This window comes from Talpa europaea (assembly GCF_964194135.1).
Source record: "Talpa europaea genome assembly, chromosome: 14".
Classification (NCBI taxonomy): Eukaryota; Metazoa; Chordata; class Mammalia; order Eulipotyphla; family Talpidae; genus Talpa; species Talpa europaea.
In genome coordinates this window covers 67,332,644-67,348,648 of record NC_140082.1, presented here as the reverse complement: position 1 = coordinate 67,348,648, position 16,005 = coordinate 67,332,644, and the positions used below count along the sequence as shown (strand labels likewise).

At 39.8% G+C, this 16,005-nt stretch overlaps 1 protein-coding gene across 2 annotated transcripts in view; it reads right to left on the bottom strand.

The window, feature by feature from the left end:
* Positions 1–16,005, bottom strand: part of PLD5 (phospholipase D family member 5) — a gene marked incomplete at its 5' end in the record, with an annotated part of 439,585 nt that overhangs the window by 50,176 nt on the left and 373,404 nt on the right. For both annotated transcript variants that reach the window (XM_084253047.1, XM_084253048.1), the window contains one exon: positions 667–864. In XM_084253047.1, coding sequence (XP_084109173.1) covers positions 667–864 — 198 coding nt within the window. The remainder of the gene's footprint in view (positions 1–666; positions 865–16,005) is intronic.

The following is a 16,005-nucleotide window of genomic DNA, read 5'->3' as shown; positions in this document are numbered from 1 at the left end:
GGCTGGAAAGGTATGGAGAGGTCACGTAGTGGGTAGGGGTGGGTAGGTAATATAGGGAAAGTGGACCTGAGGTTATCAGGTTGGGTGAAGTGGTGATTTACAGCATAATCATGGCCTGGGGGTTATAAAGTAGCTTTGCCCTCTTGAGTGTGCCTCCTGCCCTCCAGTCTCAAGTCAAGCACAGCAACTCTGATTTTGTCTGTTTTATGTACTGGAGTTCCCCCAGATATGTCTCATCAAAGTGTTCAAAAGCTTAGAATGAGTATGAAATCTTTGTTGCAGGGCACTGAAAATAGGCTCTGGTATCAGAACACCTAGGTGCTAGTGTCCTGAGGGCCACCTGCCACTGAGGGTCTCAGGGAAGGATATCTCTGGGATAGTCTTCATTTGTAATAGAGTCATAACCATAGTACTCCCCTGCAGGATAATTGTGGAGATCTAATCAGATATCACCATTGTAAGCAGGAATAATTAAAATTTATTATTGTTATTGTAATTAAGGACAGCATATGCTTAGGTTGAAAAGTGAAAGCATTTTAATTTTTCAAAGGTTGGAACAGAACAAATCTAGTAAATGATTACCCAACACAAGATCAGACTGGAACATTCCAACTTAATTAAGGGTTTTTGGTAAAATAAGAGAGGAGGAAGAGGGAAACTACTCACCGACACAAATGCTTGAGATTTGGTTTCATTCAACTGAAGTTGCAATTTCTTTTCATTATCATAGACTCCATAGAGTCTCTTAGACCAGGTCTGAGGCACTCTGCTCTTGAATTTTAATGAACTATACAAAGCGAATATCCTTTGTAAATCTAAGACTAGGCAGCTGCAGTTGTAGAAGATGACACCGAGTTCTTTCATCTGTGAAATTAAAATTGAAAGTGTCAGTGCCATATGTGTCAGAGAAAAAAATGCACAAGAATGCAGTAGTAATGATTTTTTTCTCGCAGTTGTTAAACAGGAGTATAAAGATATAGTCACATTATGGCATATGGAAATTATTAATTATAAAAAATGCTTAAAAAACTTTTAAGTAAGACTTCTGCTTATCTGTGCATTTGAACTCTTACAGTTAATTTTCCCAAGTTTGCATGTACTTTTTTTTAGATTTATTTATGAATACAAGAACTGGGGTATAGGCCAGAGGTGTGGGGGGTGAGAGGATTCACCAGAGACAGAGTGGGGAACAGAACAGGCAGATCAACTGAAGTACACTGCTGAGGGGAGCAGTGGGTGAGTCAGGAGAGGTCTGTTGTGCCATGTGGGTAGTTCCCTGGCCAGGGATCAAACTGGTGCTGTGGTGGCTGCAGATAGCGTCATAAGTTATGTCTTAACCCCTTGCGGCACCAGGAAGCCTAGCTTTCTTTCTTTAATACTAAATTATTGTATGAATACTTAACATCATGCAGTAATAGAAAGGTTGACTTTTATTTATTTATTTATTTATTTAAAGATTTATCTTTATTTATTTATACAAGCACTGGGTACAGTTAGAAGCATGGGAGGGTGAGAGAATTCACCAGAGCCAGAGCGGGGAGCAGAGCAGGCAGAAGGACCGAAGTACACTGCTGAGGGGAGCAGCGGGCGGCAGGAGAGGTCTGTACACCATGTGGGACCCTCCTCTGGGGGCCGGGGAGCAGCCGGGGATCGAACCAGCGCTGCAGAGGCCGCGCGCGGGCAGCTTCGCAACCCAGCGCTCAACCGCTGCGCCACCGGGGAGGCCCGAAAGGTTGACTTTTAATTGTAATTTAACTGAAAGGTTTAGATCATGGATTCTGGGGTTGAGACTGTCTGAAATTAGATTTGAACTTCACAACTTTCTGGTTGTGACTTTTGGCAAGATATTTAATTTGGGGGTCTCATTATCTTCCATAAAATGGAGATAGTAGTATTTATTTCACATATTTATTATGAGGCTTAAAATGATTATATATAAACTTTGCATATCATCTGATAATCAATAATAGTTTAGCTATTAGGCAGTTGGGAAGAGATACAGTGCCTGGAATTGATCAAAGACTGGCCACCCAAGACATCAGAGACTTACAAAAGTTCTGGGCTTATGAAACTTTAAAAAGCCAAAACCCAAACCAAACAACCAACCAATGAAACAAACAAACTGTGCCCCTAGACCAGGCATAATAGTGCCATAAAGACCAAGGCCTTTGAATTGGCAGAAGGTCTGTAAAGCATCAGAAAGGAAAAAAGCACCCAGGGGAGGCAGTTGCTCAAAACCAGTCAAACTCAGCTATAAAACAATTCCCACTGAAGCAAGCAAATGCCCTTCCCATCCCAAGGGAAAGGGAGAGGTGGGAGTCAGTCCAGAAGGAAACCCAGGATCCCCTTAAAAACCAGTAACATCCAAAGATGGGGCAAAAATACACCCAAGTTTTTCCTGTCCAGATCTCTCTGTCTGGGCTTACTTTTGTCCTGTCTCTAAATAAATTTTGCTTTTGCTTCAGCTAAAAAACTTGGCTTTCAATTCTTTTTATGCCACTAAGTCTGAGGTATCCCAAAATGCAAAACCAAGCAATTACAATTATCAATATTGCACAAGACTCAAGAGGAATAAATCAATATAATTGTGTAACAAAGATACTCTATAGATTATTTGTTCCATGCACTTGATGCACAGGTGAGGAAAAAAGTAGCCCATACAGTTAAACAAAATTACTGGCTCCAAGTTAGAGATCTAGTCAGATTAAGAATTTGAATGCAGATTTTCTGACTCTTAATCAAATTAATCCAGAAATATAGTGGCACTCATTTCCTTCCAGTACAGTATTACTTTGTAAAAATTATACATAATTTCAAATTTAGTCAATGGAAGTGACAAAGTGAAATTTTGGTTATGAGAAGAGCACAAATATGCATGTTTTATGATCTGAACACCCCGTTCAGGAGTTGGGATCTATGATATTGTTACAGATACACTTCCATGAATGGGAAACACAATTTTTCTCACTCCATTTAGATGCGGTTGCCTTGGGTTATAAGTTCTAGTATGCCATGAACCAGACTTCCTATGTGGAGGAGCTACTGGGAGCTAGGGCTAGAGCTGAGTGACCAGGTAGGCCTATATAGCATGGAAGGCAGGTGGGCCTGCCTCTCTTATTTCTCCTGCTTTGATTTGTACCTAGTGACTAGAAGAAGACATGTGGAGTGGAGACATTTTAGAGACACGTGGAAGAGGTACTTGGAGGAGACTTGTGGGTAAGAGGCATGGGGACACTGCTCCTGGTCCTTGGTAAAGACCAAATATCCATTATCTTGATTTGTACTTTAATTTTGAACTTTGTGTCTCTCCTTCTGTCCCTGCTCTCTGGGACCTGCCTAATCCCTTTCTGATTCCTTGCCAGAAGGCACTTTATACAATGGCAAGTTTTCAGGTATCAGTGGCCCTGCTTCAGGCTGATGCTGCTTGGCTGGGTATTTGCCTATAAGTGGATAAGTTCTTTGGGAGTTTTAATGAGAAACTATTATTAAAAATCCCTTTCTTCTCGGGCCTCCCTCGGTGGCGCAGCGGTTGAGCGCTGGGTTGCGAGGCTGCCTGCAGCCTCTGCAGCGCCAGATTGATCCCTGGCCACAGGCGAGGGTCCCACAAAAAAAAAAAAAAAAAAATCCCTTCTCTTCTCTATGAACACTAATTGTATTAAAAATCTTTCACACTAAGTCTGCTTCTTTTGCCTCTGTGTGGTGGGTGGCCAGAATCCTTTTAAACAGTGTGGGACTCTGGGTACTTCTCATTCATGCACAAATAATATTAAACTCCTTTCCTAGCCCTTTTCTCCAGTCCCATCCTTTAAGACTCTCTCAGGATTATAGGAGAGGTCACCCACAGTGAAGGGACTTATCTTTCATTGCCCCTTAGGAATCCCCAGTATAACATGCCATGGAATTCTTTCCAGGTTCCCCCATACCAGTCTGATATCACACATCAGATCCATTGTGACCACAGAATTAGGTACACTGAAGTTATTCAGCTGGCTGATGGGGTTGTTCCTTTTTTGTTCTCTAATGCAAAAATTAAAGCAATGGACATCCTTGTATACATCTCTATGCATGTGTGTAAGTATTTCTTTAGTATAGATTCCTAGAATTGGATGGGTAAACACATTAAAGACAATTTGAGTTTAAGAAAGTAGGTGAGCTAAAGTGGGGAGAGTAGATCAGATCTGTGCAAAGGCACCTAGACTGGTGAAAATATCATATTTGTGTAGTTATAGCTGAGCAAGATGGGCAGAATATGTATATGAGAATATATTTTTTCTAATGACAGGGAGTAAAACTAGAAGCAAAGGATGTCAGATACCCAGAGGACTTGAGCTTGGACATTTATACTGGATGTCATGGGGAGACAGGCAATGAGGAGAGGGGCATGACCAGACTGTGAACTGGAAAATCATCTTTGTGTGTGGTGTGGAGATGGAGGACAGGGTGAGGGAGCTGGGGGCAGAGCATTCCACTCCAGACCTTGGCAGAAGGACAGGGAGAGAATTACTTATGTGTCTCCTAATCTGAAAGAATCCTAAAAAAAGATGATGTGTGTTAACTGAAGACAAGGGCCCATCCTGCAGAGTCTCTGCTGACAGAATCTCAAGAATATTCATCTATTCATCTGAACTTCATGCTTTTGCATCTTTTCCAAGTTTGAAACAACACCTTGATTTCAGACTTCTAACCTCCAGACTGTGAACAACAAATTACAATTTTTTTTCAGACTTTATGTGAAGGTATATTCTTTTTAAAATTGTATTATTTTGTATTGAGGTACTGTTGATATACAACACTGTATGTGAGTGAGTACTATAGGTTCAAAACCACATCACACCCACCACCAAAGTAGTTGTAATCTTCTAACTTAGTCCACTGGACCCTCTCCATACTTTACTTTCTACAGTCAGGTTTCTAGGGTTTATTTTGGTTTTATTTTATCTGTTCGTTTTGTTTCTTTATAATCCACATGTAAATGAAATCATCTATGATTCATTTTTATATATTTGTTTAGAATAATACCCTACAGTTTTATGTGGTCACAAATGACAAGAGTTCATCTTTTTTAAGCCTAGCATTCTATTTTCAACTACATATATATGATATCTTAATATACTCATCTGCTATTTTTACATAACTTAATTATTGTAACTAGAGCTGCAATGTGCATAGGAGTGCATATATGCCTTTGAATTAATGTTTTTTCATCCATTACTTAGATACCTAGGAAAGGGACTCCTGGATTGTATGGTAGATATATACTGAATATTTTGAGAGCCTTCATATCCCCACCAAAAGTGTCAAAGTTTCCTTTTTCTCCACAACACTTGATATTTCTGGTCTTTTGGGTATGGTCCATTCATATGTTGCTGGGTATGAGGTGGTATTTCATTATAGTTTTAATTTACATTTCCCTGATAATAAGTGATGATGAACATTTTTTTGTGTGTACCTGTTGACAATCTGTATGTCTTCTTTGGAGAAATATCTATTTAGTTCTTCTGTCTATTTATTGACTGGACCATTTTTTTCTTTGTGTTGAGTTTTATGCTTTTGTTGTAGATCTTTTCAAATGTAGTCCTTTTCAAATGTATGATGTACAAATATTTTACTCCGATTTGGTAGAGTGCTTATGCATTTTAGTGATAGGTTCTTTTGCTGTGCCAAAACATTTTAGTTTGTATAGTCTCATTTATTTATTATTGCTTTTGTTTCCCTTGCTGTTGGAGTTTGTCCCTAAAAATATTACTGTAACCAATATCATAGAGTGTTTTGCTTATGTTTTCTGCTATGTTTTTTATAATTTCCATACTGACATCCATGTCTTCAATCCAGTTTTTAAAAATCCATCATGAATTAATCATTCTTTTGTGTGTGATTGTTCAGTTTTCCATATGTCCTTTGTTGAAGAGAATTTCCTTTCTCCATTATACACACTTGGCTCCTTTACTGTGCATTAATTGTCCATATAAGTATGGGTTTATTTCTGGGCTCTCAGTTCTATTCCCTTGATCTATGTGATTATTGTTATTCGAAATACCATGTTGTTTTGATTATTATGGCTTTGTAATATAGTTTAAGATCTGAGCATGTGATAATTCCTTTTTTTTTAATATTCATTTATTTATTTATACAAGCACTGGGTACAGTCAGAAGCACGGGAGGGTGAGAGAATTCACCAGAGCCAGAGCCAGGAGCAGAGCAGGCAGAAGGACCAAAGTACACTGCTGAGGGGAGCAGCAGGCGGCAGGAGAGGTCTGCGCGCCATGTGGGACCCTCCTCTGGTGGCCAGGGTGCAGCCACAGATTGAACCGGTGCTGCAGAGGCTGCGGGCTGCTTCGCAACCCAGCGCTCAACTGCTGCGCCACCGGGGAGGCCCGATAATTCCATTTTTAAAAAATCAGGATTGTTTTGACTCTTCAGGATCTTTTACAGTTCTGTGTAAATTTTGGTAATTTGTTTCTTTACCTCTGAAAAATGTCATTGAATCTTTAGCACAGATTGCACTGAATCTGTATGTTGCTTTGGGTAAGATTAATATTTAACAATATTAATTCCTCCAATCCATGAGTGGGGACTATTTTTCCATTTCTTTGTGTCTTCTGTTCAGTTCAATGTTTTAAGAGAATTCATTGTAGAGATAGTTCACTTCCTTTGTTAACTTTACCTGTAGATATTTAATTTTTTTTGATGCAATAATAAAATTAATTGTATTCTTAATTTCTTTCCTTTCCAATCGATTCTATGTAGGAACACAACCAATTTTGTATATTGATTTTTCTGGCCCAACATATCACTGTACTGATTTATTGTTTCTAATAGTTTTTTTTCCAGTGTAATATTAGGTTTTTTTATGTGTATTATCATGTCATCTACAGATAATGATATTTTTACTTCTTTTCCAGCTTGGATTCTTTTTATACCTTCTTGTTTCCTAATTGGTCTAGTAGTATTTTCAATACTATGTTGAACAGTGGTAGTAATTTGAGCATCCTTGTCTTGAACCTGATCTAAGAGGAAAAGCTTTCAGTTTCTCACCATTGAATATGATATTAACTGTGGTTTTGTCTCATATGACCTTATTTTGTGACCCTTTTTTGGAGTTTTTTTAAAAACATGATTTTTTAAAAATCATAAGTGGATATTGAAACATATTTTATACTTCTCTGTATCTATTGACATGATCACATGCTCTTTATCTTTTATTGACATGGTGAATCATGTTGATTGGTTTGTAGATGTTGAAACATACTGTGTTCCTAGGAAAAATATTACTTGGTCATGACTGTTTTAGTGTAGTTTTAGATTTGATTTGCTAAAATTTTGTTGAGTATTTTTGCTTCTATGTTCATTAGTGATATTGATCTATGGTTTTCTTTGTGTGATATTCTTGTCTGCATTTGGAGTAATGCTAGTCTTGTAAATATATGTGGAAGCATTCCCTCTTCATTTTTTTTTTTTTTCTGGAAGAGCTTGGAAGGATAAGTATCTTCTCATCTTTGAAGTTTTGGTATAGCTCACTAAGGAAACCATCTAGTCTTGGTTTTTAGCTTTTGGAAGTCTTTTGATTACTGTTTCAATTTACTGCTTGTAATTGATTTGTTCAGATTTTCTATTTCTTCCTGATTTAGTCATGAATGGTTGTATACTTCTAGGAATTTGTTCATTTCTTCTAGTTTATCCAATTTATTAGCATATAGATGTTTATGCTGGGCTCTTATGGGCCCATATAACTGAGATGTCTGTTGTAACTTCTCTGAGTGCAGCATGTACTTGTACAGAGGAAAAAATGTAACCCCTGAGTTATATGTGAATTCACAGATATACAGACATGTGAATGACTGACAAATTTAATTTAAAAAATGGTTGGATTACCCCTCATTCCCCCAAAAAATGTAACAACTAGATGCTAACTTTACGAATAAAGAACTGCAGGGCACTTTTAGTACTCCTATATGAATGGATACAATAAAATGCTTGTTTTGGTCAGTGAAAAAATAATTTTCATATATTTAAAAAATTAAATGAATATAAGACTGGCGTACAGAAACTTTTTGATAGTTCAGTCATACACAGGGCCCTGTGAACTCTTTTGGGAAGAAGGTACAATTCCCCTTCAGTCCCACAGTTGTGCCCAAAATGTATGTGATAGAACTAATATCTACTTCTATGTTACTCCTATGTCTCTTCATGGAGATACCTTGTTGTATTTCCAAGCACTGTGTCGGTCTCTGAGGCTAGAGAGCGAGTCATACCTGGTCCCTGCCCTTAGAGTGCTCAGAGCATAGAGTATTGCTGGAAATAAATACCAAAAGTCTACTAACTGTAGACACTTGGTGTTTTATGAAAACAGAACCTGTTTTGAGGTAGATTTTTTTTAAAGATATATTTATTTATGCATACAAGAATTGGGGTACAGGCCAGAGGTGCAGAGGGTGAGAGGATTCACCAGCGACAGAGTGGGGAACAGAACAAGCAGGCTGACTGAAATACACTACTGAGGGGAGAAGCAGGCGAGACAGGAGAGGTCTGCTGTGTCATGTGGGTAGCTCCCTGGCCAGCTGGGGGATCGAATCATGCTGCAGTTTGCAAATAGCTTCACAGTGCTGTGCTTAACCCCTTGCACCACCAGGGAGGCCCTAGATTTTTAATTTCTATGTTAGTAAAAGAGCACTGGTCACTAGTATTGCCCAGGTAACTATCCTAATATGTAAAGATCACCTGTGAAACCAGTTAATTTTTACACCTTAGAGTGTTTCCACTCCTTCACCTACTTCAGTTTATCTGTATCCCTACACCCTGGCAGGGAGGTTTCCTTAGCATTTTCTGCATTCTAACTATTGATTTATTTAAAGAGGGGTTCATTTGCAGTATTAGCCTCAAGATAAGTCTATCAAACTGGGTGGCTGGAACTAAAAGGCTGAGGAGCGCCAACTAAAGGTGTTCAAACATAAATGAAAATGAACAAAATTTCATTTTTCACAAAGACTGGAAAAATGGAAGGCAAGAGGCTGTCATGGAAATGAGTGTATTTAGGTTATATTAAATTTGAATTCTCACTGAGTTAATAGTCAATGGTCCAAGACTCTATCCAATTCTTTCCACAGAACATACCAGAAAGTATGGTTGGATTCCCCTGGGACTTCCAGGAAAATGAAAACAGATGTTTCACGAAAATTAAATGGCATCAAATTGTTAAGTGTTGTTTCATAGCTTAGCTATTGTAAATAGTGCTGCTATAAACATAGGGGTTCAGGTGACCTTTTGAATTAATGTTTCTGTGTCCTTTGGGTAAATACCTAGGAGTGGAATTGCCGGATCATATGGAAGCTCTATCTTTAGTAGGTTGAGAAATCTCCATACAGCTTTCCATAGTGCCCAAATGCCCCCAAATAGATGACTGGATCAAGAAGATGTGGTATATATGCACAATGGAATATTACTCAGGAATCAAAAAAGATAAACTCATGCAATTTGCAGCAACATGGATGGAGCTGGAAGGGCTCATGCTCAGCAAAACATGCCAGAAAGAAAAAGAAAAATACCGCATGGTCTCACTCATAGCAGGAATTTGGAAAACCCAAATAAGGGACCAGGAAAAAGACTAATTATAATTAAAAAAATCAAAATCAACAAGCAACTACAAACCAGAGACACACTATGGGGGCCAGGAGGAGGGAAGGAGAGGCAGGATTAGGGTCAAAATAAGGGAGGCAGGAGTGTATGGGGAATATAACCAAAATGAAAATGCATACATTGTGCAAAAATGAAAAATGATGTAAGAATTACATAAAATAAAATATTTAAAAAATGTTAAGTGTTTGGGTTTAAGGACCAGATAGAGTTATATTAACATGTTGGTCCTTAGACTTATGAGTTGCATGACATTGGACTAGTTCTTCAATCTCTTTAGTTACTGAGAAATACAAAAGGAGCCCTGACATTCAGGAGCTGGCATGTAACTATCAGCTTGGACTTGATAGATCCAAAACTGATCTGAAGTTTACACCTATGCTTGGTATTCTCCTGTGGAATATAAAATGCTTCCAGTACATTTGCATCAGACAAGACCACTCTGTGACTGTTCATGACTGATCAAGGATAAAACAAGACCTTCCTGTAATCATATCTAAATATAGATAAAAGCACGAGCATTGCCCAAAGCACAGAAATTACCAAACAACCCCCATACTGCTTAATATTGGTGATTACTTCTTCTTTACCAGCCACAGCTTTTGCCTTATTTCATTCCCCTTCTCAAATAGGTAAAATTTATTAAGATGATCAGTAATAATATTATCCCATTTTACTGACGGCATCCTATCTTGAGCAAAATTCTGCTTCCTTAAAACTACCTCCTCATTTCCTCATGTAAGCCTAAATCCTATAAGTGCTTTCTAAAACCTATTTACTGGCGATGGATGTGAAGTGATAACATACATTTATAGAGGTATGAACCTATACCCCTAAAATGTACACACTGTTATAAACCGTGTCTCCTCAATAAATATAAACAAAATTATAGTTTTTCATGGTGTGCATTCTCCTGTAATGAACAACTTGTTCAATTTCAACATTCTTGTTTGTCTTTGGCCGGAGGGAAATGACACTGACTTATTCTATAACACCTATATCATAAGGTTGTGAGAATATACAAACTGGTGCAGTCACCACAGTCACCAACACTCAATATTGGTATTCTATTCTATGTCATATTTAAGGTATTCTGGGGGAATGAAGGTGCGAAGGAAATAATGGAAGCATTGCACTTTTGGAAGAGTTTTTGCCCTTTAGGTAATGCTCCTGAGAAATTTTTTGTGTTACAGGCACTAAGACCACAAGACGGGCCTCCCCAGTGGCACAGCGGTTGAGCGCTGGGCTGTGAAGCTGCCTGCAGCCTCTGCAGTGCTGGTTCAATCCCTGACCACCAGCGAGGGTCCCTCATGGTGCACAGACCTCTCCTGCCGTGCCAGCTGCTCTCCTCAGCAGTGTATTTAGTCAGTCCATCTGTTCTGCTCCCCGCTCTGTCTCTGGTGAATTCTCTCACTCTCCTGCGCTTCTGACTGTACTCAGTGCTTGCATAAATAAATAATCTTTAAAAAAAAAAAAAGATCACAAGACTCCGTTTCCTGCATACATTGTTTGGGAAAGTATGCCATCACACATGGAAATCTGGTGAACCAATTCTTTAGGAGCTAACAGAAAAACTAAAAGTACAAACTAAAAAATGCTTATTTAAAGTCACCTTAGTTATGCAATGCATGATGTTTGTGCCTTTATGTGTGATCATATGGGGGGGGGTAACATCTTCATGAGCATGGTCAGAAATTTTCATCCCCAGGACTATCCATATGTGCCATTTATCATCATCAAGATGAAAGTGGACTATATCTATCTGTGTACTCTGAATAGTTTTCTACTTTCTAGTATTTCTGCTGTCTTCTAAGTAAATATTTAGTTTCTGTTTTCCTCTTTTATGTAAGCTGCTTTATGTGAACTTTTTTCTTCAACCTCTGACATCATTCTGCTTGGTGACTACATTACAGCTTTAGAATTTGAAGGCAATGGAAGAAGCTAAGTCTTGCCCTCTAGGGATTTAAAGATAATACTTAATATCACCTTCAGGAAGAATTAATTATAAAGTGGACAGCCCGAAAGACTACATAGTCCCTATGGGTGAGGGAAAAGTCCTACTCTTTATATATGTGGTTTTTTTTTTTTCCCTACCCTGGGATTTCTATTTATATTAGTAGTTTCCATTTCAAAGCAAAATAAGAACTAGGGGAAATATATATTATTCCAGAACATTTTTCTTTATTTTCTCAAAATTAGTGGAAGACCATTGTAAATGGGGGAAAAAAGTGAAAAAGAAGATACACTGGCTTTTTGCTCCTCACAGTTCAATGAATAGCAGTTTCTTCTCATATAGTGCCAGACACATCCCTGAGACACCATGGCTAAGATTGGGGTGAATGGATTTTACTGATGTTGTTGCCATCAATGACTCCTTCATTGACCATTGACCTGATCTAATGTTCCAATATGATTCCACCCACGGCAAGTTCATTGACACAGTTGACAGAATGGGAAGCTTTTCATCAATGGAAAGCACAAACATCTTCAAAGAGCAAAATCCGGTCAACATCAAATGGGGTGATGTTAGTGCTGGATATTTTGTGGAGTCTGCTGCTGTCTTCACTACCATGGGGCAGGCTGGAATTCACTTTAAGTGTGTGGTCAAGATGGTCATCATTTCTGCCCTTGCAGTTAATACCCCATATTTTTGATGGGTATGAACCATGAACAGTATATCAACTCCCTCAAGATTGTAAGCAACACCTCCTGTGACATCAACTTCTTTGCCCCAATGCCCAAGGCTGCCATGACAACTTTGACATCATGGAGGGATTCAGGATCACAGTCAATGCCACCTTAGTAACCTAGAGGACAAATGAACAACCCCTCTGAGAAGCTGTGGTATGATGGCCAAAGGGTTGCTCAGAACATCATCTTTCCTCCTCCTGGTGCTGTCAAGGCTGTGGGCAATGTCATTCTTAAGCTGAACTGGAAGCTCCCTGGCATGGCCTTCCATGTGTCACCATCAGTGTATCAGTTGTGGATCTCACCTGCTCCCTGGAGAAAGCTGCCAAATATGATGACATCAAGAAGTTGGTGAGATAGGCATCAGAGCCACTCCTCTGTCCCCAAAGGCATCCTGGGCTATACTGATAACTAGGTTGTCTCCAGCGATGTCAGCAATGACACCCAATGTTGATACTGAAGCTGGCATTAACCGCAATGATCACTTTGTCAAACTCACTTCCTAGTATGACAATGAATTTGGCTACAGCAGGAGGACCTTATGATCCATGGCCTCTAAGGAGTAAGTCTCCTGGACCACCAGCTCCAGCTAGAGTGCAAAAAAGAGGGTCCCAGTTGCTGGGGAGTCCTTCCCCCCACTCATTCAACATCTTCAGAATCTCTTGGCCTCATCACAGTTCCTTCCTAGACACCCTGGAGAAGGGGAAGGACTTATAGAGCTCTACCTTGTCAAGTACCATCAAGAAAGTAGACTGTATCCAGCAAAAGAGAGAAGTTTTAAAAAGAGACCCTGAGACAAGGGCAGAAAGAGGCCACAAGGCAGTAGGCCAGATGGAAGGATGGAACAGCCACCCACCTTCTCAGGCTCTGAGACCAGAGAGCCACCAAAAAGCCCCCAAAGGCCAAAAGGCCAAAAATCAAAGCCAAGGGCTATAGCAATACAACACCCACGCAATAGGGGCCTATGGGCTAGAGCCAAACAAAGGACATTGCTGTAAAGAGGACGGGTCGCTGTTTGTGGGTTCTCACCCACACGCACAAATGTAAGAGAACTAAGGCTCCAGGAATAACAACCATGAGGTTTATTTTACAAATGGGGAAAACAAAGAGCTTACTGTATCCACAAGTGGTTGGCTGTCTCACTTAGACAATATCAGTGATTGTTGCTACCAGTCACAAGGAATGTTGGATAGCACTGGCTAGCAGTGATGGCCACTACTGGTCCCTGAGAGGTAGTATCAGAGACACCAAGTAACAGCTCTTTGTGAGTTGCTGGGTTATACCAACAGCTCTTTGAGACACCAGGCCCAGGTTCTGACAGAGGTCTTCGGTTTCTCTTCCTTCCTGGAGGTCGGCTGCTGGATGCTTCTTTTTTGTTTCTTTGGCGGCCAGGAACCAAGTCTTCCCCTTCTTTTTTCTTTCTCCAGAGGCTGGAGTATTCTGTCTTGTTCGGCCCCCTCTTCCTGGGCTGGCATTGTCTCTCCTTTTTGGGGGCTGGCGTCATCTCTTCTGTTCATCCCCCTTCATCTCCCGCCAACCCTTATATCCTCTTTCAGGGTGCCCCGCCCACAAGTCTGATTGGACCATTTTTCAATCTTGGCTGACTGGACTATTTAGCACCAATCAGCTTATAGCTAGCACCTGATTGGTCCATTCCACCATCCAGAAAGTACACTGTTGCATAGAAGGTCTCTGACAAGCAACTGCCACAACTGAAAAATTGCAGTTACTGGGCTCTGAGGAGCAACTGCCACAACTGACTTTTGGTGGAGCAGTAGGTTGAAAACACCACTGCTCCTGCTGGCTCCCACCACTGAGGCAGCTGGGTTCCGGTAACAACCCTTTTCATTAAAGTCATGATAGGCAGGATAAAGCGGGACAGGCTTGGTGCAGTGGGTTTTATTGATGATGCAGAAGCTGAAGCATCTGATGAATGCTGCTGTCAGCAGAATGAGGACAGAAGAGGTACAGGCTTTAGCATTATTATTGGTTGTAATTTAGAATAATTAATACAACTTAGCTCAACCACTATCATTTGTAGATGTCAGGTTTTTTTTTATGGTTTTATAGACATGTGAACAACTATTTCTTTAATTTTCCTGACAAAAACAAAAGAACCTGCAAATGTGAGCAATAAACATGTACCCAGTGAGCTGCTGATTTATATTCTGAGTTACTGCAGCAAAACATGTACCCAGTGAGCTGCTGATTTATATTCTGAGTTACTGCAGGAAATTTAATTGCTAGGAGCTCCAACTTGATGGCTTTTTTTTTAAAAAAATATTTATTTATTTATTTATACAAGCACTGGGTACAGTCAGAAGCGCGGAAGGGTGACAGAATACACCAGAGCCAGAGCGGGGAACAGAACAGGCAGACTTGACAAAATACACTACTGAGGGGAGCAGCGGGTGGCAGGAGAGTTCTGCGTGCCATGTGGGACCCTCGCCCTGTGGCCGGGGATCGAACCGGCACTGCGGAGGCTACAGGCAGCTTCGCAGCCCAGCGATCAAACGCTGCGCCACCAGGGAAGGCCCTCCAACATGATCACTTTTCTACTGTCAAGGTGAAATTTTTGTTATTGGATATAGCTTCCTACTCAGAAATGGACTCTCTGGCCCTTTCACCCCACAATGTATGGTGTATACACTTATTTCATTGATTTCTTATTGTCTTTGCTATCAAGTGGGAATAATAATGCTCAATAGCAGGAATATAACTAATTGAAGAAAGAGGAGAATGGACCAACCTGAGAGAACACCAATTCAAAGTTATTTCAAAATTGAGGACACAGTTGTAAGACAAACAAGGGGCTGCCTTTTTCCCTCCCTTCCTCCCTTTCCCCTTTCCTTTGGCACAAATAACTCAATAAATAAAACCTTGACCCAGTGACCTAAGAATGTTAACTGGAGAAATTTTTTTGTTTTATTTATTTATTTATGTATAGAAGAACTGGGGTGTAGGCCAGAGGTGCATGGGGTGAGAAGATTCACCAGAGAAAAGAGTGGGGAGCAGAACAGGTGGATCTACTGAAACACACTGGTAGGGAGACAGGAGAGGTCTGCTGTGCCTTATGTGGATTAGCTCCTGGCTGGGGGTCACACTCAAGCCACAGCGGTGTTAGCCTGATAGCACTGAGACTTAACCCCTATACCAGGGAGGCAGTCAGAGGAATTTAAAAGGAAAGGGAATGAAAGTGGAGTGGTATAAAGTAAATCAGAAACACATTCAATTTTATTTGGACTATTTTGATTTTATCCTGCTTCTTTAAAGAACCGAATGTGATTTCTGTCTCCTGTTGTCTGTCTTGTCCTGTTAATGAGCAGTGAGGAAGCTGAGCTCCTCTCAGTTTTGGTTCACTGTATTTGATGCCAGAACTTAGTTGGTTTTCATTTATAGATTTTAATTTATAAAAGTAATTTAGTTTTCAGAGTCTTTTCTGTGAAAGACTTTGAAGTACAGGAAGGTTTTGAAATTTTTATGAAAAAAAAAAAAAACTACAAAAAAAAAACAAACAAAAAGAACACTCCTCTTGTCCCAGAGAAAAGTTTTGCCCTCTTTGTATATTCCGTTCTTTCTGATACAAGCATTTCTTTGTAAGTGAGAGCATTAATTCACTGGATTTCTTCTCATGTTGCCTCATGAACAATAATACACAACAGTAATTTATTCCATGGAAGCAAGAGC